The sequence below is a fragment of the Apodemus sylvaticus genome, chromosome 19 (genome assembly GCF_947179515.1).
Source record: "Apodemus sylvaticus chromosome 19, mApoSyl1.1, whole genome shotgun sequence".
NCBI lineage: Eukaryota > Metazoa > Chordata > Mammalia > Rodentia > Muridae > Apodemus > Apodemus sylvaticus.
The window spans coordinates 60244893-60271607 of NC_067490.1; the positions used below are offsets into that span (position 1 = coordinate 60244893).

The 26715-nt window shown below is 37.4% G+C and overlaps 1 protein-coding gene and 1 pseudogene across 1 annotated transcript; one reads left to right on the forward strand and one right to left on the reverse strand.

The window, feature by feature from the left end:
- Nucleotides 1–8117: 8117 nt before the first annotated feature.
- LOC127669871 (olfactory receptor 2B11-like) lies at nt 8118–9053 on the reverse strand. The gene has a single exon (XM_052164092.1). It carries the CDS (start codon nt 9051–9053, stop codon nt 8118–8120), a length of 936 nt encoding a protein of 311 aa, XP_052020052.1.
- Nucleotides 9054–13803: 4750 nt separating this feature from the next.
- On the forward strand, nt 13804–14565 carry LOC127669699 (60S ribosomal protein L7a-like; annotated as a pseudogene).
- The last annotated feature ends 12150 nt before the right edge of the window (nt 14566–26715 follow it).

The window sequence follows — 26715 nt, forward strand, 5'->3', positions numbered from 1 at the left end:
GTAAGGCTCTGGCAGAGCCTCTCAGGAGACAGCTATATCAGGCTCCTTTCAGCAAGCACTTCTTGGCATCCAAAATAGTGTCTGGGTTTGGTGACTATATATGGGATGGATCCCCAGGTGGGGCAGTCTCTGAATAGCCTTTAGTCTCTGCTCTACTCTTTGTCTCCGTATTTGCTCCCATGAATATTTTGTTCACCTTTCTAAGAAGGGCTGAAGCACCTACACTCTGGTCTTCCGTCTTCTTGAACTTCATGTAATCTGTGAGTTTTATCTTGGGTATTCCAAGCTTTGGGGCTAATATCTACTTATCAATGACTGCATACTGTGTGTGTTCTTTTGTGATTGGGTTACCTCACTCAGGATATTTCCTAGGTCCATCCATTTGCCAAAGAATTTCATGAATTCATTGTTTTTAGTAGCTGAGTAGTACTCCATTTTGTAATGTACCACATTTTCTGTATCCATTGCTCTGCTATGAATTTGCTGAGTTTTCCAGTTAGCACCACTTTCATTGTGTCCCATAAGTTTGGGTATGATTTTCATTAAATTCCAGGAAGTCTTTAATTTCTTTCTTTACTTCTTCCCTGACCAAGTTATCATTGAATAGAGAGTTGTCCAGTTTCCACATGTATATGGGCTTTCTATTATTTGTGCTGTCGTTGAAGACCAGCCTTAGGTCATGGTGATCTAATAGGATGCATGGAATTATTTCAATCTTCTTGTATCGATTAAGAGCTGTTTTGTGTGTGACCAATTATATGGTCAATTTTGGAGAAAAAAGGTATATTCTTTTGTTTTAGGGTGAAATGTTTTATAGATATCTGTTAAATCCATTTGGTTCATAACCTCTATTAGTTTTACTCTGTCTCTGTTTAATTTTTGTTTCAATGATCTCTCCATTGGTGAGAGTGGGGTGTTGAAGTCTCACACTCTTATTGAGGGGCATTCAATGAGTGTTTTGAGCTTTAGTAAAGTTTCTTTTATGAATGGGTGCTCTTGCATTTTCTTTGACTGTTGTGTCAATGTTTTCTACGGTATCTTTTGCACCTGAGAGTCTTTTATCTCTTGTATTCTGTTGGTGATGCTTGCATCTATGATTCCTGATCTCTTTCCTAGGTTTTCTATCTTCAGGGTTGTCTTCCTTTGTGATTTCTTTGTTGTTTCTATTTCCATTTTTAGATCTAGGATGGTTTTGTTCAATTCCTTCACCTGTTTGGTTGTGTTTTACTGTAATTCTTTAAGGGATTTTTGTGTTTCCTCTTTAAGGGCTTCTACCTGTTTACCTGTGTTCTCCTGTGTTTCTTTAAGTGAGTTATTTATGTCCTTAAAATCTTCTATTATCATCATCATAAGAAGTGATTTTAAATTTGAATCTTGTTTTTCTGGTGTGATTGTGCATTCAGGACTTGCTATGGTGGGAGAACTGTGTTCCGATGATGCCGAGTAACCTTGGTTTCTGTTGCTTATGTTCTTATGTTTGCCTCTTGCCATCTGGTTATCTCTCTGACACTAGTTGTGTCAGAACTCCTCATAATCCAGTTCCCTCTGGGATCCTGTGATTCTGGGATCCTGTGATTCTGAGATTCTTGGTGTATCAGAGCTCCTAGGAGTCAAAATGCTTTTGGGATCCTGAAATTCTGTTGTGACCAAGCTCTTGAGATCCTGTGATCCTGGACATGTTAGAGAACCTGAGAGTTGAGTTCTTCAGGGTGTTGTGGGAATGGGTGCTGGGCTAATGCCCAAGGTGTGCTCAGGGTACAGGCTCAGACTGGAAGGAACCTGTGCCACTGTCTGGGTGGGGGTTCCTGTGTTGCTGGATCCTACAGGTCCCAGTTACTCCTGGTGTTGGGGCAGATGTTGTAGCCTCCTCACCTATGATCCTGGGCGTGTTAGACAATCTGAGAATCAAGCTTCTTCTGGATGTTGTGGGACTGGATACAGAGCTAGCACCCAAGGTCTGCTCAGGGTACTGGCTCAGACTGGAAAAGCTAATGACTTACTTTTATACTCATAAATTAATTCATCTTTCAATCCTCATTGGAGAAGCTTATATTGTGTGCTTCTTAGGGACTCACAAGTAGTCAATGTACAAAGAATAAGAGACTGCAGAATATTCAACCATACATAGGACATGTATATTGTATACTTCCTCCTAAGGATTAGGGAACATTGTAGAAAATGTTAGTGGAAATATTTTAAGAGCTAGAGGTGGTAGATAATGAAAAGAAAGCAGTGTATTCTGGATATAGAAGAAATATACATATAAGAACTCATAGTCATGACAGCATACACAAGACCTGAGTAAACCTAAGTCAGACAAAATCCCAGTATGGAGAGTGAAGACAGGAACAAAGTTTTATCCATAGCCAAGGAGCTACTGGTAATTGGTAAATGCTGGGAGAAGGGAAAAAAATCAGGCTTCTTTAAAACTATTGCTTCTGGAAATCCAATAATGTTCTAGTAAAAGTGTACACAGCAAGAATATATGGGCAGCACAAAATGGACTTAATAGATCTTAATGGATTTATTTTATTTTATTATTTTCAAAGAGGACATAAAGTTGGGTGGGAAAGGAAAGGGTTGGATCTGATAAGAGTTAGGGAATGGAAACAATAAAAGCACATTTTACAAAATCTCAAAGAACTAATAAACAAAGTTTGTAAAATAACCTTAACATTTGACAAGGTTTAGGGCTGAGAAAAATGACTCAAAGGTTAAGAGTCATTCACAAACTGGCTGCTTTTGTGAATCTGTGTTCAATTGTCATTTCCTACATAGCAGCAAACATCTGTAACTCCAGTTCCAGAGTACCTGCTACTCTCTTCTAGACTCAGTGAGAACTGAACTCACATGGTATACCTGCAGGAAAACTACCCATACATATAACACGAATAAAGAAAATCTCAAAAAAAGATGAAAAATTTAACAATATTTGGACAAGTTGTGGCAAAATAAACTTTAAGATATAGCACACATACAGTCACATGTAGACACAAGTACAAAGAGTATAAACATAGAAGTAAGAGAAGCATTCAGTGATGTTAAGTTGTCATCATGTTTTATTCATGAAGGTATCAACTTTGGTATATGGATTTATTACATATATATTAATTCTAAGTTTTATAATTTTAAAATTATTTCTCACAAAATTTGTATAGAAAGCGTGTACACTTGTTCTGAACGATTTATGGAAATCATTCTGCCCTTTACTACTTGTATATGTTGTTGGTCCACTGTGTCTATGGGTTCCAGATCTGTGTATTCAACTGGACTGAAATTATCTGGAAAGTATCACACCTGTAATGACTATGCAGAGACTAATTCCATTTATTTTTTTCATCAAAGTACAATATAACTATTATTTACTTTGTATTGTGTATTATAAGTTATTTGGAGGTTGTCTTCTTTGGGCTTAGTTGCTGTGAAGAGACACCATGGCCAAGGCAACTCTTACAAAGTAAAACATTTAATTGGGGCTGGCTTACAGTTTCAGAGGTTTAATCCATTATCATCATTGTGGGAAGCATGGCAGTAAGCAGGTGATGCTGGAGAAGGAGCTGAGAGTTATACATTTTAGTCCGAAGGCAGCAGAAGAAGACTGCTTCACTGGGCATTTCTTCACGGTGATACACTTCCTCCATCAAGGCTACACTTCCTAATAGCGCCATTCTCATGGGCCAAGCATTTAAACACATGAGTCTGTGGGGGACCCTTCCTTTTTTCTTTCTTTCCTTCCTTCCTTCCTTCCTTCTTTCCTTCCTTCCTTCCTTCCTTCCCTCCTTCCTTCCTTCCTCTCCCCTCCCTCCCTCCCTCCCTTCCTTCCTCCTTTCTTTCTTTCTTTCTTTCTTTCTTTCTTTCTTTCTTTCTTTCTTTCTTTCTTTCTTTTTCTTTCTTTCTTTTTCTCTCTTTCTTTCTTTCTTTTTTCCTTCCTTCCTTCCTTTTTTATTAATCATTTCATTTGTTTACATCTCAAATGATATCCCACTTCCTGGTTACCCCTCCACAGCACCCCTATCCCACATCCACCCTCTTTCCCCTCCCCTTTGCCTCCATGAAGGTGCTCCCTCACTCACCCTCTTCCAACCCATCACTCCAGCATCTCTCTATGCTGGGGCATCAAACCTCCACAGGACCAATGACCTCCCCTACCACTGATGATAAGCAAGGCCATCCATCCTCTGCTACATATATATCTGGAGTCATGGATCCCTCCCTGTATACTCCTTGGTTGGTGGTCTAGTTTTTCTTCCTCTGAGGTTGCAACTCCCATCAGCTCCTCCAGTTTTTTTCTGCTAGCTCCCCCATAGGGTCCCTGAGCTCAGTCTGATGGACCCAAGCATCTATATCTGCATTGTTCAGTTGCTGGCCTGACTTCCGAAGGAGCAGACAAACTAGGTTCTTGCCAGCAAGCACCTCTTGACCACACCAATAGTGTAAGGTTTGGTGTCTGCAGATAGGATGGATCCCCAGGTAGGGCACTCCTATGAAGATCATTTCTATTCAAACTACTAGAGAAGTTATTTAAAGAATCTAGGGTACAGTGCCAACAAGAATGGTGCCACTTTAATTTTAGGACTAAGAAGACAGAAGCTGATAGATCTCTGTGAGTTGGAGGTCAAACTGATGTATATATTGAGTTCCTAGCCAGATACTCTACACATGAAAACCTATATCAATCAATCAATAAATAGGCAAATAAATAAATAAATAAATAAATAAATAAATAATTGAGGATGATAAATATGTTACATGTAATTAACATAATGTTATGCTAATAATTAGCATACATTAATAACCCACACGATTAAAACACACCTATATTACACGTAATTCCTTTGGAGCTTGCTATAACAAACTTGAATAGTCATAGGTTTATTACCTATGGGTTTTTTTCATGGGGAACAAATGTGCTAAGTTTCAGGACTTTATAGGGCTCTACAGACTATGTATTTATGCTTAAAGTAACAGCGACATAAAGACCTACTGAAAATAAAGATAACTCAAGAATTATAAACAAAAATGACAGTTTAAATAGTACTAGAATTTGTGAAGTTGGAAGACTTTTGAAACATTATGTTTGTGGTAGATGACTCCATGTTTCCTTTGATTTCTTTCTTCAGAGACTTGAAATTCTTTTCATCCTGATCTTTCACTTGTTTGGTTAGAGTCATTCCAAGATATTTTATATTATTTGTGACTATTGTGAAGGGTGTTGTTTCCCTAATTTCTTTCTCAATCCATTTATCGTTTGAGTAGGGGACGACTGCAAATTTGTTTGAGTTAATTTTATATCCAGCCACTTTGCTGAAGTCATTTACCAGCTGTAGGAGTTCTCTGGTAGAATTTTTGGGGTCACTTAAGTATACTATTATATCATCCACAAATAGAGTGTTTGAACAAGAATGATACTCCAGTTTAAGTTAAGGCTAGGGGTTCAGCACTAGAGTACTTATGAAAGGTTTAATGACCTTAAGGCCCCAGATGGACTGAGAAGATCTGGACAGGAAATTTGACTTCCCTAATTATCTGTGGGATATTGAGTTCTGAATACTTCTAAGAGGATGAACATATGTTTTTGAATAGTATCTACCACTCTGAGGCTGCAGGAGAACTTAACTACACCCCCAAAAGTCTCCTTTTCAGTCCTATAAAAACATGAAGCATTCAATGCCATGTGCACAGTTTCCACTTCACAGAGAGATGGTGGTCCTTCAGTTTTTCTAATTAAAGAACAGTTATGTGTTTGGAGATGCCTGTCTGCTTTCTGTTCTTCCTAGTTGACTAGATCAATCTATTTCAAACTGCTGAGCCTGAAATATATTACAGGTGGTTTGAGAGGGTGAGAGACTGAGGGAGAGAGAGAAAAGGAGAAGAGAAAGAGAAGAATAGGTAGAGGGAGGGAGGAAAGGAGAGAGAGAGATAGAGACAGAAAGTCAGAGAGAGCAATCAGAAAATTATTGCTTACTTTCATGATATTGGGCCACTATTGTACCAGTAGGGATGTATTGGCAGGCAGGAGTTTTGCAGATGGACAGGATTTAGAATTACTTCTTCTAGTACTATCAAAGTTATTCAGTAGGGATGAAGCTTCCAGGTCTATAGTAGTTTGATTTCCTCATTTTCTATGACTCAAGTATGTGATGTCTTCAGCAATAGGGTTTATCATCAAGATCTAGAGACTAAACAAGAACAATGGCAAAAGTCTATAATATCTGAGAATTTATGCGAACTCACTTGCCAACAACTCCAATGGAGGTAATCTATTCCTGACACTGAGCTTTTTATTTGTTAGCTTGTGGTGTTTTACCAGGACATTGTTGCCCTCTTATAGGATAACTATATTTAAAACACACCTCCACCCGACCCCCTATCTACACCCCCCACATTCATATATGAAAATTATGTACATATTTTGAAATAAATATATAAAAAAGGACTGTTCTTCTGCCAGCAATTATCAGTTGCCAATAGCTCCTTAACTAGTGGTGGGACTTCAATGATTTCAAGAAATTCTTTGATGTTTGATTTTTTCCTCATTGTGCATTTATACTATTTACATTAAACTATTTTGTCCTGTGTGCAATTGAATTTACTTTGTAAAGTTTGATCAGAATTTACAGTAGGTTTCAAAACAACTTTCCTTGTTGTCGATCAATCACCAGTATTTTATGCTAAATATAGCAAGAATATTAAATTTAAAACCACCTTAATAACATCTTTGAATATCATGTACTATGGAAACCTTATGATTTGAGACATGTAATGCAGTGCTATCTTTCATCATTTGAAAATTTCCACACTTATGGTAAAGTATACTCAACACATAGGAATTTTGGATGATTATATTAATATGTGTATATCATAAAATAATTTATTCAAGACAGTCATTATATCCGTTATTACATAATTTTTCAGTGAGAACATTCAAGATCTACTCTCTTAGATGTTTTCTAAGTACTAATTTTAATAATTATTTTGTACAACAGGTTTTATATGCTTACATTTCCAATTAATTGAAATTTTGTAATATTTTAGTAAAATACCCTCATTTGCCTTTAGGTCTCCAACCCTGAGTCCTGTCCTCACTGATTCTTCTGATTATTCCTTTGACCACAACTGTGTGGCTACCTAATATAAAAGTCACAAGAAAAGAGGGTTAAAGAGATGGCTTAGCAGTTAAAAGCACTCACGAGTCTTCCATAGGACCCAAGTTCAGTTCCCAGCACCCAAGTCTTTATGGTGAAAAAGTTGGCTACATCAGATCCAAGAAATCTGACACTTCTTGCATTTTTGCTAGTGTTTAGTTCTTTATTGTATACCCTATTTACTTACCCATAAATTAATCTAATACCACATAGCTATATAACCCATCAACTTATTATAATGAAGTGTAACTGATTTCATGATAAAAATTAAACTCTCAGTGTTAGTCCTAGAACTGTTTTAGATAATTAAACTGTTAGCTCTGTAGATTTTGAACATCCTTACATGAAATTGCATATCTATTAAAAACTCCTATTATAGAAAAATTAAACAACTTTTATTTTAAACCAAAATCCAAATTACAAATTACTAACTCTTTGGGGGTCTTAAAACACATTCCATATAGCATCCACATCAATAAAGTCAATGCCTTATAAAATAGTTTATTAAAAGCTGTTACTGTACCACTAGCCTTCCCACAAGTAATTATGAAAACTTAAAGACAGTAAAGATTTATGTCACAAATGACAAGTTCAAAAGCCAGTGACAAATGTTTACTATGTGGATTTCATGCTAATTAGCTTAAAACAATGTAAGTGGATTATATATTAAATTATTGTTTTATCATTTAATAAAGTAACTATTTGTAGATGTATTAAAACCAATACAAATATTTTAACAATTTTTCTAAACAAAACATCCATATTTGTTGACCAAGATTAACCATTGCCTAGTATGGTTAATCAAGTAACAAGACAGGATTTTCAAGAACATGTTAAAAAAAAAAAAGACAGCTGAGGTTTTTTGTTCTTGTTGTTGTTGTTTTAAGACAGGGAATAAAAAAAAAAGACAGGGACTGAGTTATCAGAAAAGCTGATAATTTGTTAACTATTTTGTGTAATGCCCATAAGGTTTCACTTTGAAATAAAAATGTTTCTGAAAAGGTTACCTAATGCCCCCTTTACATCCTTATTCCTCAGAGTATAGATAAATGGGTTCAGTGTAGGAGTTACTACTCCATAGAAGAGAGCCATGAACTTGGGTTGGTCTTTTGTAATAGAAGAGGGAGGCTGAAGATACATGCTAATGCCTGGACCATAGAACAAGATAACTACAATGAGATGAGAGGAACATGTCCCAAAGGCCTTTTTCCTTCCCTCCGAAGATTTGATTTTAAAGACAGCATGTCCAATACAAGCATAGGAGGCAAGAATTAAACACAGAGGAACAGCTAAAAGAAAAATGCAAACCACAGAGAGAGCAAGCTCATTAGTCTCTTTTTCACCACAAGCAGTTTTTATCAGAACTGGAATCTCACACACCAAATGATCCATTTTATTGTGGCCGCATAGAGGCAATTGCAGTGTCACAGTGGCCTCTGTGACAGCATAGGAAATTCCAGTCAGCCACACAGTGGACACTAACAGGAGGCAGGTACGTCGATTCATTATGAGGGTGTAGTGCAGTGGTTTGCAGATGGCCACATATCGGTCAAAGGACATAAGAGCCAGGAGGACACACTCTGTACCCCCCATTGTGTGGAAGAAATAAAGCTGAACTACACACCTCATGTAGCTGATGGTCTTTGTGGAGCCCCCAAGGTTGGTTAGCATCTGAGGCACAATGCTTGTGGTGTAGCACATGTCCAGAAAGGAGAGGTTGCTGAGGAAGAAGTACATGGGGCTGTGGAGACAGGTGTCTAATATGGACACCAGAATGATGACAATGTTTCCAATCATGGCTGTGGGGTATGTTACCAGAAGAATAATAAAGAGAGGAAGTTCCAGCCAAGGACAGTCTCCAAAGCCAAGTAGAATAAACTCTTCTGGATGACTTTTATTAATCAACATCTTTCTTTGTAATCTGACTCTCCTATAGTACAGAAGTATCAAGAAAATTAGTATTATAGCAAAGCCTCATGATTCATTGGTCATGGCTATAGAAACCAGGGTTGGAATTCTGCATTTGGAATTTCATGAGAGATGCTTTGTAGATAACTTAGTCCATATAGAGTTTTGTGTCAAAGCAAGAGGATCTGGGTATTTTCTTCAGTACCCAGGTGAAAACATTTCTATAATCCCAGTTCTAGTTAAGAAAAGTCTGGTTATTATTTTTTTGAGCTTGCTGGCTTGTTATTATAGCTGAATTGATGAACTCCAGGTTTCGTGGGAGGCACAGCCTCCAAACATGAAGTAGAAATCAAATGTAGAAAAAAAATTTGACATGGACACTGGGTTTTATATGCATAATATACCCACAGCACAGAAACATGTATGCATATCCATTTATACACATACACACTCCTGGAAGCACACAAATAAAATAATCTGGCAAGTGGTGATTTAACTTCTATTTATGATACTAAACTTTAACGGGGCTTTCTAATTATCTGACAGTACATGTGAACATAAAGGTGAGTAACTAATTTTTTTAATTTGATATATTTTTTATTTGCATTTCAAATGATTTCCCCTTTTCTAGCCCCCCACTCCCCGAAAGTCCCATAAGCCCCCTTCCCTTCCCCTGTTCTCCCACCCACCCCTTCCCACTTCCCTGTTCTGGTTTTGCCCTATACTGCTTCACTGAGTCTTTCCAGAACAAGGGGCCACTCCTCCGTTCTTCTTGTACCTCATTTGATGTGTAGATTATGTTTTGGGTACTCCAGTTTTCTAGGTTAATATCCACTTATTAGTGAGTGCATACCATGATTGATCTTTTGAGACTGGGTTACCTCACTTAGTATGGAGTAACTAATTTTAACAGCAGTGCTGAAGGCATTACTGAAACATCATAGATACATTTTCAGGAATCAGTCAGAGAAATTGGTAGAAAGAGTTCTGAGTTCTGAACTCTGTCTGGAAGGTTGGTCTGTCCAGTCTTATCTTCTGAGGTGAATCATTAAATTGTCTATATGAGTAATAAGTACATTTGAGATCTAAACACATCCCTTTATATACTTGAGATTGAGCAATGTAGTTTAAACACCCTTTTCCTTCATGTTTGTACAGTTATAAACAGCCCATGTTTATAAGCCAAATGAGTTAAGCCTCAGTTACAATGTTGTTCATGTTTTGGTATTTATGAACTTTGTTGTATAACTATTAATGCATGTTTGGCATTTAATAATTTATGATAAATTATAAAAAACTTATTCATAGCATTTCTTATCATGGAGGTATTTCTTTATCAATTGAGCTTAATGCTTTATTTATTTCAAAAATTTGCTGTACTATCGGGAACATATTGATTTTTTGTTATTTGTATTATTTTTGTGAATATATTTTTCAACATCAACAATCTTTTCTTTCAGCAGATGTCTTAATTTAGGTAGAATCACATTCAAATCTCAGTTATTTTGTATTTCCTAGATCTTCATAGGTAAAGTAAATGCTGATACAACAAAATTATGGAACAGAATAAAACAATGTTTGAAAACAAAAATTGTTTATTTACACATTTTATTTATTTATGCTTCATAAAATTCATCTCTGAAAAAATGAATATTCAAATGTGATTTTCAGATAACAGTCTACTCAACAAGTTGGAGTTACTCCTCTTGCTATTTAGCATCTTTACAGCAGACTATTTTCTTATAGTTAAAGCAGATCTCAGTCTCTTTTTTTTCATTGAAAGTTTACAGCAACCTTGTGATGGTCTATAAGGACCCAAGCAGAATAAGATATGAATTATGTTATTTGATTACACATCAAATAACAGATCATCAGATGCATACATTATAAAATGGGGGGTGGAAGTCCTATATGTTAAGGTAATAATTCCAACAACTCTTATCATTAACGTAAATTTTAAAAATTAAATATAGGTACGGGTGTTTTGTCTGCATATATGCCTATGAATCACATATGTGTCTGGTGCCAGAAGAAGGCAACAAGTCCATGGAACTGGAATTAATGTTGATTGCAAACCTCTGTGTGAATGCTGGTAATAGAATTCGGTTCCTCTACAAGGCAATATTCTTAACTACTGAGCCATCTATCCAGTCTCATGAACAACTTCTTAATGAGTTCTTTGTGATAAGCACTCTAACACGCTTTCCCCACTCTGAAAAATCCTTTAGCACCTGTTCCCAAATAAGATAATCTTATTTCTGTATTTTAAGATTCTTTTAAGTGTTTGTTTTGTTATTTTCCTAATAGCTATGGATAATCTAGGTAGCAATAATTTATCAGTGCCTAATATATAGTAACAAAACAGCTGATTAAAAGTTAGTACTTCTGGAATCCACAGAAAGTACCTGAAATTAAGGGCATGATGCCCATTGAGGCAGCATAGTTTCTGAAATGACTTTATTAAGATAAGCACTCCTAATTTTTTGATGATAAGTTAGGCTAAATTCTTATTTCAGGAGAATATGTTGTAGAATAAATATGAATAAGAATATTGTATCTATTATTCTGATTATAAAATAATTATTTCCAAAATCATAACTTATGGAGCTCACTGAATACTGTTTACTTAGCATTACTACAGTTTTCAAACATGAATAATCCAATAGTTTTGTTTTTTAAATGAGCAATTTTAGACTTACTCTTTAAAATTCTTTCACAATTAATTTTATCTAACTCATATCAATTTGCACTCCACCTTCCCCTTTCCATATCTCCTGAGACAAATGTGACTTACCTTCCTATGTATTCATTATTATTCTCTGTCTTCAGTTTTTTGGACAGTGTTAGTTATTTTTATGATATATCATGGCACACTTATTGAATTCAATGATTTAATATTATTTTTGCTTTTTCAATTTTTCTGTCATAAAATATATACTGACCATGTCATCCCTTCCTCCCTTCCTCCCAGACCCACTAGACACCTCATGCTCCTATATTTCCTTTCAGAAAAGAACAAGCCTCCAAGTGATATCAGTTATCACAGCATAACAAAATGCAATAGGACTAGACACAGACTCTCATATCAAGGCTGGACAATGTAACCCAGTAGGGGGAAAAGGGTCCCACGAGCATGCAAAAGAGTTAGGAACACTCAACTCTCATTATTAGAAGTCCAACAAAAAATGGATGGAGCTAGAAAACAATTATCCTACGCAAGCCAACACAGATGCAGAAAGATAAGCATGACATATACTCACTTATAAGTGGATATTAGCTGTTAAGTAAAGGACAGTCACTTTTGCAATCCAAAGATAAAGTGGTTTAAGCGGGGAAGCATATATTTCCATGGAAAGGAGAAAATAGATTAGATTTTGAGAGTGGATTGGAGGCAGGTGGGAATGGAAAAAAGGAGAGAGACTTGATTTTTTTACTTAGTGATTTATCACAATTTCAACTCACAAAGGTATAGTCATCCAGAAGTGTTTAAAATCATTGCTGAATTTCAGACTAAGTTCCTATTGACCTGCTGTCCATATGTCAGTTCATATTTTCATATAAGTATATTATATTTACATTCAGTTTGAAAACATACATTGTTTTATTAATATTTATAGTACTTTTGGGTTCATTGGTTATAAGAATTGTATTTATTTTGAAAACATCCTTTATTAAAGAGTATTTTTATAATAGACATATATAAAGCATTGGATAAAACATTTGAGCAAGATTAGTCATATTTTAAGTCTTTAAAAGATGAAATGACTAAAGCAATAATACTTCACTCAGGTAATCAACATCTGAAGAATATAGTGCTTCTAAGTTTGGTTTCAGTGATAGACTGAGAAAAATGAGTTAAAAATTAAAGTCTAGTTGTTCTAGTGATTCTAGTATGAAATAGATACAGGCAGATCTTATGAATGACTGTCTGAAACAATGCTGTTTTTCCTATGTACTAATTAGATACTGCAGCCCACACTTTGCAACCTTCCTAGGACTGCATGTCTGTCAATGTGTCTCATCACTTACCTTATTTTGATAAACCCCCGTTATTTGATTAAAGAGCAATTATAAAGTAAGATATTTGAAGTTTTTCTTTTCAAGAATACAGAGATATTCTAGTATGAAGGTGAGAGTTTAAGATTTTCTTCAGAACTCTCAGGGTTTTGTTTAGACAAAGGAGCCAAGTGGAGGAAAAACTCAAGTTAGGAAGACAATAGAAAATACGAAGACTTTTGAGTTATCATTTTCTTTGCTATTCCCTAGAGTCCTGTGCATTGTTTTCACAGACAACTCATTTATTCTTCTCCAGAGTGATTAGACAGAGAAAGTTCCCTGGGAAAGAGCTCTCCAAAGACATGCTTCTCATGTACAGTTATCTTCTGTGCTGAGGCTAGAAGACAAACTCTGCTGCATTTGAAAAAAAAAAACAAAACCATTGATTACATTTCCTAACACACAGAACACCCACTAACATGTACACGATTAAAGATGACCTTGTTTGAATCAGTTATTCTGAGAAACTTAAGTGAGAATTTTTTATATTACTTTATTTATGGGAATCAAATAAAATTTAAGATTTTAGTTATCCCCAATATACTAATAAAGAGTAATTAAAACCATGAGAATAATAAAAATAACATGCAATTAATTCAGAACCCATTATAAATAATCTAGAATACTAAGAAAACTTCTAATTCTTTAGTATTTTATGATAATTAAAAGGCAATGATGAGCTCTCTACCAGCCAAGCAAGATGCCTAAAGGAAAGAAGGCCAAGGGGAAGAAGGTGGCCCTGTCCCCCACCATCGTCAAGAAACAGGAGGCCAAAAAGGGAGTCAATCCTTTGTTTGAGAAAAGGCCCAAGAACTTTGGCATTGGATAGGACATCCAGCCCAAAAGAGATCTAACACGCTTCATCAACTGGTCCTGCTACATCAGGCTGAAGCGGCAAAGAACCATCCTCTATAAGTGGCTCAAAGTACCTCCTACCATTAACCAGTTCACCCAGGCTCTGGACAGGCAAACAGCTACTCAGCTGACTAAGCTTGCCCACAAGTAGAGGCCAGAGACAACGCAAGAGAAGAAGCAAAGGCTACTGGCCTGTGCTGAGAAGAAAGCTGCTGCCAAAGGGGACGTCCCAACTAAGAGATCACCTGTCCTCTGAGCAGGAGTCAATACAGTCACCACCTTGGTGAAGAACAAGAAGGCTCAGCTTGTGGTGATTGCCCATGATGTAGACCCCATTGAGTTGATGGTTTTTCCTGCCTTCCCTGTGTTGAAAGATGGGGGTGCCCTATTGCATCATCAAGGGAAAGCCCAGGCTGGGGTGCCTGGTCCACAGGAAGACATGCACCACTGTCACCTTCACACAGGTTAACTTGGAAGCCAAGGGTGCTCTGGCTAAGCTGGTGGAAACTGGGGAGGCAAAGTCCTGGGTCCTAAGTCTGTGGATCACATTGCCAAGCTAGAAAAGGCAAAGGCTAAAGAACTCACCACTAAATTGGGTTAAATGTATACTAAGTTTTCTGTACATAAGTATAATTACAAAATTATCTGCAAACAAAAAAAGGAAATGATGGGGGTTAGGGTTAGAAGGAAGAAGAAAGCAATCACTGGACGGGGTGTGGAGGGGACCTGGGTAGTAGAGGAGACAAGGAGGGGAAGAGAGGAACATGATTAGGTATTGGGTGGGAGAGGGGGAGGGAGGACAGTACTGAAGCCCTGAGGGCCAGCAGAAAGAATGGTAATGGGTAACCTCGGGAGATAAGAGATGGGGGGGGCTCCCCTAGAATATACCAGAGACCTGGGAGGAGAGACTCTCAGGACTCAAAGGAAGGGACCTTAAATGAAATGCCCTACAGTGGGGAGAGGGAACTTGTAGAGTCCACCTCCAGTAGAAAGACAAGGTATCAAGTAGATTGATGGAGTTGCCATTCCACAGTCAATAACTCTGACCCAGAATTGTTCTTGTCTGAAAGAACTACGGGTCAAAAATGAAGAAGAGCCTGAGGGAAATGAGGTCCAGAAACAGGACCAAATTGGGATCCAGCTCAAGGGAAGATCAGAAGGCCAGACACTATTACTGATACTATGGTATGCTTACAAACAGGAGCCTAGCATGACTGCCCACCAAAAGGCTCAACAAGAAATAGAAAGAGGAACTAGACAATTTTAACGTGTTTTTCTATATATTTCTTGAATTTCATCAGAAATATTTTCCATGTAAATCTTTAATTTTATCTGAAAATGTTTATAATTCCACTTTCAATCAGCTTAGAATTTTTTATGCCTACCATCTTATCTGTATAATTTTCCATGATAATCTCCAATTGTAACATGTTTTCCTATATGTTTCTTCAATTTTATCAGAAATATTTTCCATGTAAATATTCAACTTTATCAGAAAATATTTATAATTCCACTTTCCATCAACTTAGGAATACTTTTATGCCTACCATTATTATATCCTAGAACCCTGTTTGAAGATGAGGCTAGCTTTAAACTTCACCAAGATCCATTCGCCTCTACCTCCCAAATGCTAGGATTAAAAGCATGTGTCACCATGCCTGGCCACTTTAAAGATTTTTATGCTTTTTTTTTTATTGTATTTTCAAATGATTGACTATTTGTATTTCTTTTTTTTTAATTTTCTATATTTTTGTTTACATTCCAAATACTTTCCCCTTTCCTGGTTCCCCCCTCCCCATATGTCCCATAAGCCCTCTTCTCTCCACCCATTCTCTAATCACCCCCTCCCTTTTCTCTGTCCTGGTACTCCCCTGCAATGCTGGATCAAGCCTTTCCATGATCAGGGCCCTTTCCTTCCTTCTTCATGGGAATCATTTGATATGTTAATTGTGTCTTGCGTATTCAGAGCTTCTGGGCTAATTAATATACACTGATCAGTGATTGCATTCCATGTGTATTCTTTTGTGATTGGGTTACCTCACTTAGGATGATATTTTCCAGTTCCAACCATTTGCCTAAAAATTTCATGAATTCATTGTTTTTAATTGCTGAGTAGTATTCCACTGTGTAAATAAGCCACATTTTCTGTATCCGTTCCTCCATTGAGGGGCATCTGGGTTCTTTCCAGCTTCTGGCTATTATAAATAAGGCTGCTATGAACATAATGGAGCATGTGTCTTTATTGCATGCCAGGGAATCCTCTGGGTATATGCCCAGGAGATGTATAGCAGGGTCCTCGGGAAGTGTCATGTCCAGTTTTCTGAGGAACCACCAGAGTGATTTCCAAAGTGGTTGTACCAGCTTGCAATCCCACCAGCAGTGGAGGAGTGTTCCTCTTTCTCTGCATCCTTGCCAACACCTGCTATCTACTGAGTTTTTAACCTTAGCCATTCTGACTGGTGTGAGGTGAAATCTCAAGGTTGTTTTGATTTGCATTTCCCTAATGGTTAATGATGTTGAACATGTCTTAAGGTGCTTCTTAGCCATTTGAAGTTCTTCTGGTGAAAATTTCTTTGTTTAGATATGTACCCCATTTTTAATAGGGTTATTTGGTTCCCTGGGGTCTAGCTTCTTGAGTTCTTTGTATATATTGGATATTAGCACCCTGTCGGATGTAGGGTTGGTGAAGATCCTTTCCCAATCTGTTGGTTGACGTTTTGTCCTTTTGACAGTGTTCTTTGTCTTACAGAAACTTTGTAGTTTTATGAGGTCCCATTTGTCAATTCTTGATCTTAGAGCGTAAGCTATTGGTGTTCTGTTCAGGAACTTTGCCCCTGTGCCCATGTCCTCAAGTGTCTTCCTCGGTTTCTTTTCTATTCGTTTCAGTGTCAGGTTTTATGCGGAGATTCTTGATTAACTTGGAGTTGAGCTTAGTACAAGGAGATAAGAATGGATCAATTCACAATCTTCTGCATGCTGACCTCCAATTGAACTAGCACCATTTGTTGAAAAGGCTATTTTTCCCCCACTGAGTGTTTTCAGCTCCTTTGTTGAAGATCAAGTGACCATAGGTGTGTGGGTTCATTGTTGGGTCTTCAATCCTATTCCATTGATCCACTTGCCTGTCATTATACAAATACCATGCAGTTTTTAACACTATTACTCTGTAGTAATGTTTGAGGTCTGGGACACTCATTCCCCCAGAAGTTCTTTTACTGTTGAGAATAGTTTTAGCTAGTCTGGGTTTTTTTTTTTTGTTTTTGTTTTTGTTTTTGTTTTTGTTTTGTTATTCCAGATCAATTTGAGAATTGCTCTTTCTAACTCTATGAAGAACTGAGTTGGGATTTTGATGGGGATCGCACTGAATCTGTAGATTGCTTTTGGCAAGATGGCCATTTTAACTATATTAATCCTGCCAATCCACGAGCATGGAAGAGTTTTCCATTATTTGAGGTCTTCTTCGATTTCTTTCTTTAGAGATCTGAAGTTCTTGTCATATAGATCTTTCGCTTGTTTGGTTAGAATCACACCAAGATACTTTATGTTGTTTGTGGCTATTGTGAATGATGTCATTTCCCTAATTTCTTTCTCCGTCTGCTTATCCTTTGAGTATAGGAAGGCTACTCATTTGCTAGAGTTGATTTTCTAACCAGCCACTTTACTGAAGTTGTTTATCAGCTGTAGGATTTCTCTAGTGCAGTTTTTTGGGTCACTTAAGTAGACTATTATCTGGAAAAAGTGATATTTTGACTTCTTCCTTTCCAATTTGTATCCCTTTGACCTCCTTATGTTGACTAATTTCTCTAGCCAGGACTTCAAGAACTATATTGAAAAGATACGGTGAGAGGAGGCAGCTTTGTCCAGTCCCTGATTTTAGTGGGATTGTTTCAAGTTTCTCTCCATTTAGTTTGATGTTGGCTACTGGTTTGCTGTATATTGTTTTAACTATGTTTAGGTATGGGCCTTGAATTCCTGTTCTTTCCAAGACTTTTAGCATGAAAGGATGCTGAATTTTGTCAAATGCTTTTTCAGCATCTAATGAAATGACCATGTGGTTTTTTTCTTTGAGTTTATTTAGTGGATAGCATTGATGGATTTCTATATATTGAACCATCCCTGCATCCCTGGCATGAAGCCTACTTGATCTTGGTGGATGATCATTTTGATGTGTTCTTGTATTCGGTTGGTAAGAATTTTTTTGAGTATTTTTGCATCAATATTTATAAGGGAAATTGGCCTGAAGTTCTCTTTCTTTGTTGGATCTTTGTGTGGTTTTTGTATCAGTGTAATTGTGGCTTCTTAGAACGAGTTGGGTAGAGTTCCTTCTGTTTCTATTTTGTGGAATAGTTTGAAGAGTATTGGTGCTAAGTCTTCTTTGAAGGGCTGATAGAATTCTGCACAAGGCCATCTGGTCATCTCCTTCTTTTGGTTGGAAGGCTTTCTATGACCCCTTGTATTTCTTTAGGGGTTATGGGACTGTTTAGATGATCTATTTGATGCTGATTTAATTTTGGTGTTTGGTATCTGTCTAGGAAATTGTCCATTCTCCAGTTGTGTTGGGTATATGCATTTGTAGTAGGATCTGATGATTTTTTTTTAATTTCTTCAGTTACTGTTGTTATATCTTACTTTTTCATTTCTAATTTTTAATTTGGATACTGTCTCTGTGCCCTTTGGTTAGTCTGGATAAGGGTTTATCTATCTTGTTGACTTTTTTCAAAGAACCAGCTCCTGGTTTTGTAGATTCTTTGTATAGTTCTCTTTGTTTCTACTTGATTGATTTCATCCCTGAGTTTGATGATTTCCTGTATTCTTCTCCTCCTGGGCGATTTACCTTCTTTTTGTTCCAGGGCTTTCCGTTGTGCTGTTAAGCTGCTAGTGTATTCTCTCTCCATTTTCTTTTTGGAGGCACTCAGTGATATGAGTTTTCCTCTTAGCACTGCTTTCATTGTTTCCCATAAATTTGGGTATGTTGTGTCTTCATTTTCATTAAATTCTAAAAAATTCTTTGATTTCTTTCTTTATTTCTTCCTTGACCAAGGCATCATTGAGTAGAGTATTGTTCAGTTTCCTTGTGTATGTGGGATTTCGGTCATTTTTGTTGCTATTGAAGACCACTTTTACTCCGTAGTGATCTGATAGGAGGCATGGGTTTAGTTCAATCTTGTTATATTTGTTGAGGTCTGTCTTGTGACAAATTATATGATCGATTTTGGAGAAGGTGCTTTGAGATACTGAGAAAAAGGTATATTCTTTTGCTTTAGGATGAAATGTTCTATATATATCTGTTAAATCCAACTGGTCCAAAGCTTCAATTAGTTTCACTGTGTTCCTATTTAGTTTCTGTTTTCCTGATTTGTCCATTGAGGAGAGTGGAGTGTTGAAGTCACCCACAATTATTGTGTTAGGTGCAATGTGAGCTTTGAGGTTTAGTAAACTTTCTTTTACAAATGAGGGTGCCCTTGCATTTGGAGCATAGATGTTCAGAATTGAGAGTTCTTCTTGGTATATTTTTCCTTTAACCAGCAAGAAGTGTCATTTTGTGTCTCTTTTGATGACTTTAGGTTGAAAGTCAGTTTGATCTGATATTAGAGTGGCTACTCTGGCTCGTTTCCTGAGACCATTCAATTGTAAAATTGTCTTCCAGCCTTTTACTCTAAGGTAGTGATTGTCTTTGACACTGAGGTGTGTTTCCTGTATGCAGCAAAATGTAGGGTTCTGTTTACATATCCAGTCCATTAATCTATGTCTTTTTATTGGGGGAATTGAGTCCATTGATGTTAAGAGATATTAAAGAATAGTGATTATTACTTCCTGTCATTTTTGATGTTATTTTTTATATTTGATTGTTCAGAGTATAGTTTCCTTCCTTGTATTGGTGTTTTCCTCCTATTATCCTTTGTAGGGCTGGGTTTGTGGAAAGATATTGTGTAAATTTGGTTTTGTCACAGAATATCTTGGTTTTTCCATCTATGGTAATTGAGAGTTTTGCTGGGTATAGTAGTTTTGGCTGGCATTTGTGTTCTCTTAGAGTCTGCATGAGAGCTGCCCAGGATCTTCTAGCTTTCATGGTCTCCGGTGAGAAATCTGGTGTAATTCTGATAGGTCTTCCTGTATAAGTTACATGGTCTTTTTCTCTTACTGCCTTTAATATTTTTTGTTTAGTACATTTGGGGTTTTGATTATTATGTGATTGGAGGTATTTCTGTTCTAGTCCAATCTGTTTGTAGTTCGGTAGGCTTTTTGTATCTTCATGGACATCTCTCTCTTTAGGTTAGGGAAGTTTTCTTCCATAATTTTGTTGAAGATATTTGCTGGCCCTTTAAATTGTACATCTTCACTCTCATCTATGCCTATAATCCTTAGGTTTGGCCTGCTCATTGTGTCCTGGATTTCCTGGATATTTTGGATTACAAGCTTTTTACATTTTGCATTTTCTTTGACTGTTGAGTCCATGGTTTCTATGGTATCTTCGGCATCTGAGATTCTTTCCTCTATCCCTTGTATTCTGTTGTTGATATTTGCATCTATGGTCCCTGATTTCTTCCCAAGGTTTTCTATCTCCAAAGTTGTCTACCTTTGTGATTTCTTAGTTGTTTCTACTTCTGTTTTTAGATCCTGGATTGTTTTGCTCAGGTACTTCACTTGCTTGTTTGTGTTTTCCTGTAATTCTTCAAGAGATTTTTATGTTTTCTCTTTCTTGACTTCTGCCTGTTGACCCAAGTTCTCCTATATTTCTTTAAGTGATTTGTGCATTTCCTCCTTATTGGCTTCTATCTTTTGACCCATATTCTCCTGAATTTCTTTAAATGATTTTTGTGTTTCCCTTGTAAGGGCTTCTAAGTTTTGATCTGTTTTCTCCTGGATATCATTAAGAGATTTATGTCCTTCATGTGTTCCTCTAACAGCATTATGACCAGTGATTTTAAATCCAAATCCTGTTTTTGTCTGATGTGTTGGGTGTCCAGGACTTGCTTTTCTTGGAGAATTGGGTTCAGATGCTGCCATATCGCCTTGATTTCTGTTGGTAATGTTCCTACGATTGACTTTTGTCCTCTGGTTCTCTCTGGTGTTAGTTGGTCCTGTTATCAGCGGTTGATTCTTGAACCTCTTGTGAGCCCATAAGGCTATTTCTGCACCACTGGATGACTGGGTTTTCCCTGGCACAGATTGCTGATGTGCTTCCCTCCTCTTGTGTGCTGTTGGAGCCCTGCTGTGTCTTGCCCGAAACAATGTTATACTTGGGTTGTCTCAGTGAACCTGGTGTTCCCTGTCTGCTCTGTCATGGAGCAAAGATGGAGGTGGGGAGTCTCTCCAAGTGCTGATCACCATGTAGGGCACAGAACCCATGACTGGCTGGCACAGAGACGAACCACTGATCTGCCCAGGTCCTGGGTACAGGCACACCCTTGGTGGTTTGCGTCCACAGATGTCTTAAACACAGGAAATCTCAGTACCTGGTGCTGCCCCTCTGCTCCATCAGGGAGAGGAATTGATCCATTATCTACTTGTACTAAGCTCAAGTCCAAGTGTATCATGGACCTCCACATAAAACCAGACACACTGAAACTAATAGAAAAGAAACTGGGGAAAACCCTTGGGCACACGGGCACAGGGGAAAATTTCCTCAACAGAACACCAAAAGGTTATGCTCTAAGATCAAGAATTGACAAATGGGATCTCATAAAACTACAAAGTTTCTGTAAGGCAAAGGACACTGCCAAAAGGACAAAATGGTAATCAACAAATTGGGAAAAGATCTTTACCAACCCTACATCTGACATGGGGCTAATATCCATGATATGCAAAGAACTCAAGAAGTAGACTCCAGAGAGCCAAATAACCCTATTAAAAATGGGGCACAGAGCTAAACAAAGAATTTTCACTTGAGGAATATTGAATGGCTGAGAAACACCTAAAGAAATGTTCAACATCCTTAGTCATGAGGGAAATGCAAATCAAAACAACCCTAAGATTTCACCTCACACCAGTCAGAATAGCAAAGATCAAAAACTCAAGAGAAAACAGGTGCTGGCGAGGATGTGGAGAAACAGGAACATTCCTCCACTGCTGGTGGGATTGCAAGCTGGTACAACCACTCTGGAAATCAGTCTGGCAGTTCCTCAGAAAACTGAGCATGATACTACCAGAGGACCCTGTTATACCACTCCTGGGTATATACCCAGAGGATTCCCCAGTGTGTAATAAGGATACATGCTCCACTATGTTCATAGCAGCCCTATTTATAATAGCCAGAAGCTGGAACGTACCGAGATGTCCCTCAATGGAGGAATGGATACAATGAATGTGGTGTACACTATGAAATACTACTCAGCTATTAAAAACAATGAATTCATGAAATTCTTAGGCAAGTGGGTCGAACTGGAGAATGTCATCCTGAGTGAGGTGATCCAATCACAAAAGAACACATATGGTATGCACTCACTGATAAGCGGATATTAGTTCAGAAATTTGGAATACCCAAGACATATTTCACATATCAAATGATGCCCAAGAAGAAAGGAAGGAGAGGCCCCTGGTCCTAGAAATGATCATTGCAGCAGTTTAGGGGAATACCAGGACAAGGAAGTGGGAAGGGGTTGACTGGGGAACAGGGCGAAGGAAGAGGGCTTATGGAACTTTTGGGGGAAAGGGAAAAATCATTTGAAATATAAATAAAGAACATATCGAATAGAAATATTTGAAAAAATAAAAGGATTCCAGAGTTAGCTGTGCAACTGGAGAGTTTACAGGTGGAGATGGAAGCACTTGAGAGGCAAGGGACATTGGAAAAGATGGAATAAAACACCTTTGCACCAGCAACTGAGCAAGAGAATGGGAGTTTCCAACAGAAGAAAAGAAGGAACAAAACTGGTCAGGAGGGAGGTTGGGTCAAAGAAAATCAGAAAAATGTGATTTTCTGATTGAAAATCAGAACAGTGAAATGAGGACAGTGTGATTAAACAACCTGTTTTAAAAAAAGAGTTAGAACCAGTTGCACCACCAGACTTGAAGAAGAGGAGGCCTGGCATTGTGGGTTCATCATTAGCTTTTCCAGTAGTCATACAGTATATGCCTGCTAATGATATGGAACAAAGTTATGACAAAATAAGGGGTGTACAATAGAAATTACAGATTTAAGGCAATTTAAAGGGGTCATGATTTCATGTGGGATGCACTTGCCGTATCTGAAACAAATTTTAAGTAACTGGGCTACTCAAAATAGAATTATTCCCCCAAACTGTAAGGGATTGGTAAGATATACGCCAACTGCAAAGGATTTGGTGGAGGCAATAAGCCACAAATATTGAACAGTAAAATTGATTGAAGGGAATAAATATAAGAAAAGACCAGTTGCTAGGAGAATGGTGATACTCTGCTATATAAGAACAGATTCAATTTGTAGATGTTACTGTAAAGTAATGCCACTTAGTGGCGTTAAGAACTTGGGGCAAAGTTAAGGAGGCCAGAAAAACAGTCCACCTTATTTACAAATATTATATAAGGCTCTGGCAAAGCCTTTACTGCTTTTTTTTTTTTTTAACAAAGGTTAGTCTCAGCTATGAACAAAGCCAAATCAGATCCTCACACAAGGCAAGCGTTGATAGGGAACTGGATTCATTCAACTTCACTGTTCAATATTTGTGGCTTATATTTAAATTGGGTGTTTGAAAATTCAAATACTGAATGTAAAAAGATATTAGATCATTAAAGCAACAGGTAGGAAATATGGATGAGTGAATAAGGGATATGATGAATATTGGTTCTAACATGTACCCTGTTAATATAATAGTTTAAGCTATATGCGTTTACCAGCCCTTGAAGTTTTGGGGGCTGATATTCTCCATGATGGCATTGGGAGCAGAGATATTGAACAGAATGTTCAGAAGCCCTTTAAGTGCATATGGTACATGACCACACAAAGATTACTTGTCAATAGGCAGATCAATTTTATTACGGTGGTAAAAGGCTTATAAAGTTCTGAGGGACTTCCAGGATGGGCAAAGAACAGTGGCAGAGAGATTGGGATACCTGGAATACCTTATTAGCATGGGGAAGCATCTCAGGACTCTCAGGTGCTGGTTGAATAGGATTTTAGAGGAAGGAAATTGATCCTATAAACTAGTTGAGGATATATGACATTCCTCAGGTAGAAGTAAGTGTGGGGAATTAGAATACCCCAGACAAAGTGAGAGAAGGAGAAACTCTGTTAATGAAGGGAGTTCCTCCATTTTTTGAATAGCCTCAGTCAGCTATTCAGGTAACGATAGGCTTTGACCTTAATTAGCAGAGTTTTCCTACAAAGCTATAGTTAGAGATATTTGATATCAAAATGTCCAGTGCTTTAATTGCCGGAAATATGGTCACTTGCAACGGGATTGTGACCAAGCCACCAAAGGTCTCAGATCTCAAAATGCCTGGTGCTTTAATTGTGGGAAATGTGATATTGGCAACAAAAATGTGAACAAGTCATTTGTAAGGGCAATGATTTTTCTAAATAAAAACCAGAAAAAAGGTCTAGGCTTCTAGGGTTGTATGGGTGATGTGGCAGGGTTGCCACTGGGCCAAGGAGTATAGGTCCAAAAGAAACATTCACGGTCAACTTTTCCTGTTAGGAAATGGCCTTTGGGGCCTGGATCAGGGTCCTGCAGCAAAAATTATGAGCTATTGCAGCCAAGGAGTAACATGCAGACCAAAAATCCTTCACTCAACTTTGGATATTTAATGCACACTACTGCAGCAGCAGAGTTCTTGACTTGGCTGCAGGTAAACATCTCTCTCATTCAATTGCCACAAATTTGATATAAAATAACTCCTGTCCTCAGGTACTGTAAGGATGATTTTGGAAGGAGTGGATTGCTTTGCAAGGATGTATTGTGCACCCAGGAATTATAGATGAAGATTTCAAATGAGAAATTAAAATTATAACCTATGTAAAAAGAGAGCTGCAATTTAATGCAGGTATATGTTTTCTCAGTTGTTACTGTTTCCTTACATCAAGGGCAAAACTACTCATGTAGAAAGAATAGGAGTCTTGGAAGTACTGGAAAATGTGTGTTCTGACAAACCATTGTTAATGATCAGAGGCCAAAATTAAAATTGCAAGTAAATGGTTGAAATAGAAGATTTGGTGGATATGGTAGCTGATCTACCTATCGTATCACAAAAAGCATGGAATTCAGAATGGCCAGTTTAAAAGGTTTGTGTACAGATTCTAGGTATTGAAAAGTTATCTTAGATAAAACCATGTGATGGGCTTTGTTTATAATATCCAGAAGCTGGAAAGAATCTAGATGTCCTTCAACAGAGGGATGGATACAGAAAATGTGGTATATATATACAGTGGAGTACTATTCAGCTATTCAAAATGATGAAATCCTGAAATTCTTAGGCAAATGGATAGAGCTAGGAAATATCATCCTGAGTGAGGTAACCCAGCTACAACAGAATATACATGTTATGAACTCACTGATAAGTGGATATTAGCCCAAAAGCTCAGAATACCCAAGATAAAATTCGCAGACCACATGAAGCTCAAGAAGATGGAAGATCAAAGTGTGGGTGCTTCAGTTCTTCAGAGAAGGGGAACAGAATACTCACAGGAGCAAATATGGAGATAAAGTGTAGAGCAGAGACTGAAGGAAAGGCCGATCCAGAGACTCTCCCATTTGGAGATTTATCCAATATACAATCACCAAAAACCCACACTATTGTGGAGGCCAAGAAATGCTTGCTGAAAGAAGCTTGATATGGCTGTCTCCTGAGAAGCCCTGCCAGAGCCTTACAAATAAAGAGGTGGATGCTTGCAGTCAACCATTGGACTGAGCTTGGGGACCCCAATGGAGGAGTTAGAGGAAGGACTGAAGGAACTAAAGGGGTTTCCAACCTCATATGTAGAATAACAATATCAAGCAACCAGACCTCCAGAACTCCCAGGGACTAAGCCATCAACCAAAAGAGCACACATGGCTCCAGCTGCATATGTAGCAGAGGATTTTCTTGTCACACATCTATGGGAGGAGAGGTCCTTGGTTCTATGAAGGCTCAATAGATGTTCCAGTGTAGGAGAATTCAAGGGTGGAGAGGCGGGAGTGGGTTGGGTGGAGGAACCCCCTCGTAGAAGCCAGGGGAGGGAGGATGGGATAGGGGGTTTCTGGGAGAGGGGGGTAAACCGTGAAAGGGGATAACATTTGAAATGTAAACAAAGAAAATATCCAATAAAAAGGAAAAAAACAAGAAAAACATTTCTGATTTAATCATAAAAGTTAGAATAAAACTATATTAATTATCAGGAACAGACTTGGCATAAAGCTCATCCTGATACAATAGCTTTATGGGTAATCCTTGAAGGTTCGTGAAGAATTTAAGCATCTAAGTCAAGGAAACTGACACGTCTTGCATTTTTCTGTAATATTTAGTTCTTTCTTATTTAATTATTTATAAATTAATCCAATACCACATAATTTTATAAGCCATCAATTTGTTATAATGAAGCAGATTTCAAGATAAAAGATAAATTCTCAGTGTTATTCTCAGAACTGTCTTAGATATTTTAACTAATAGTTATGAGTATTTTGAACATCCTTATGTGACATTTACATATTTATAAAACTCCATATTGTAGAAGAAAATAACTAGATTGTAATTCAATCCAAATTATAAATTATTAACTCTTTCATGCCTAAAAGAAATTTCATCTAGCTACAAGTATATGTATATAAATGTCTCCAGGCTGCCAAAATATAAATAG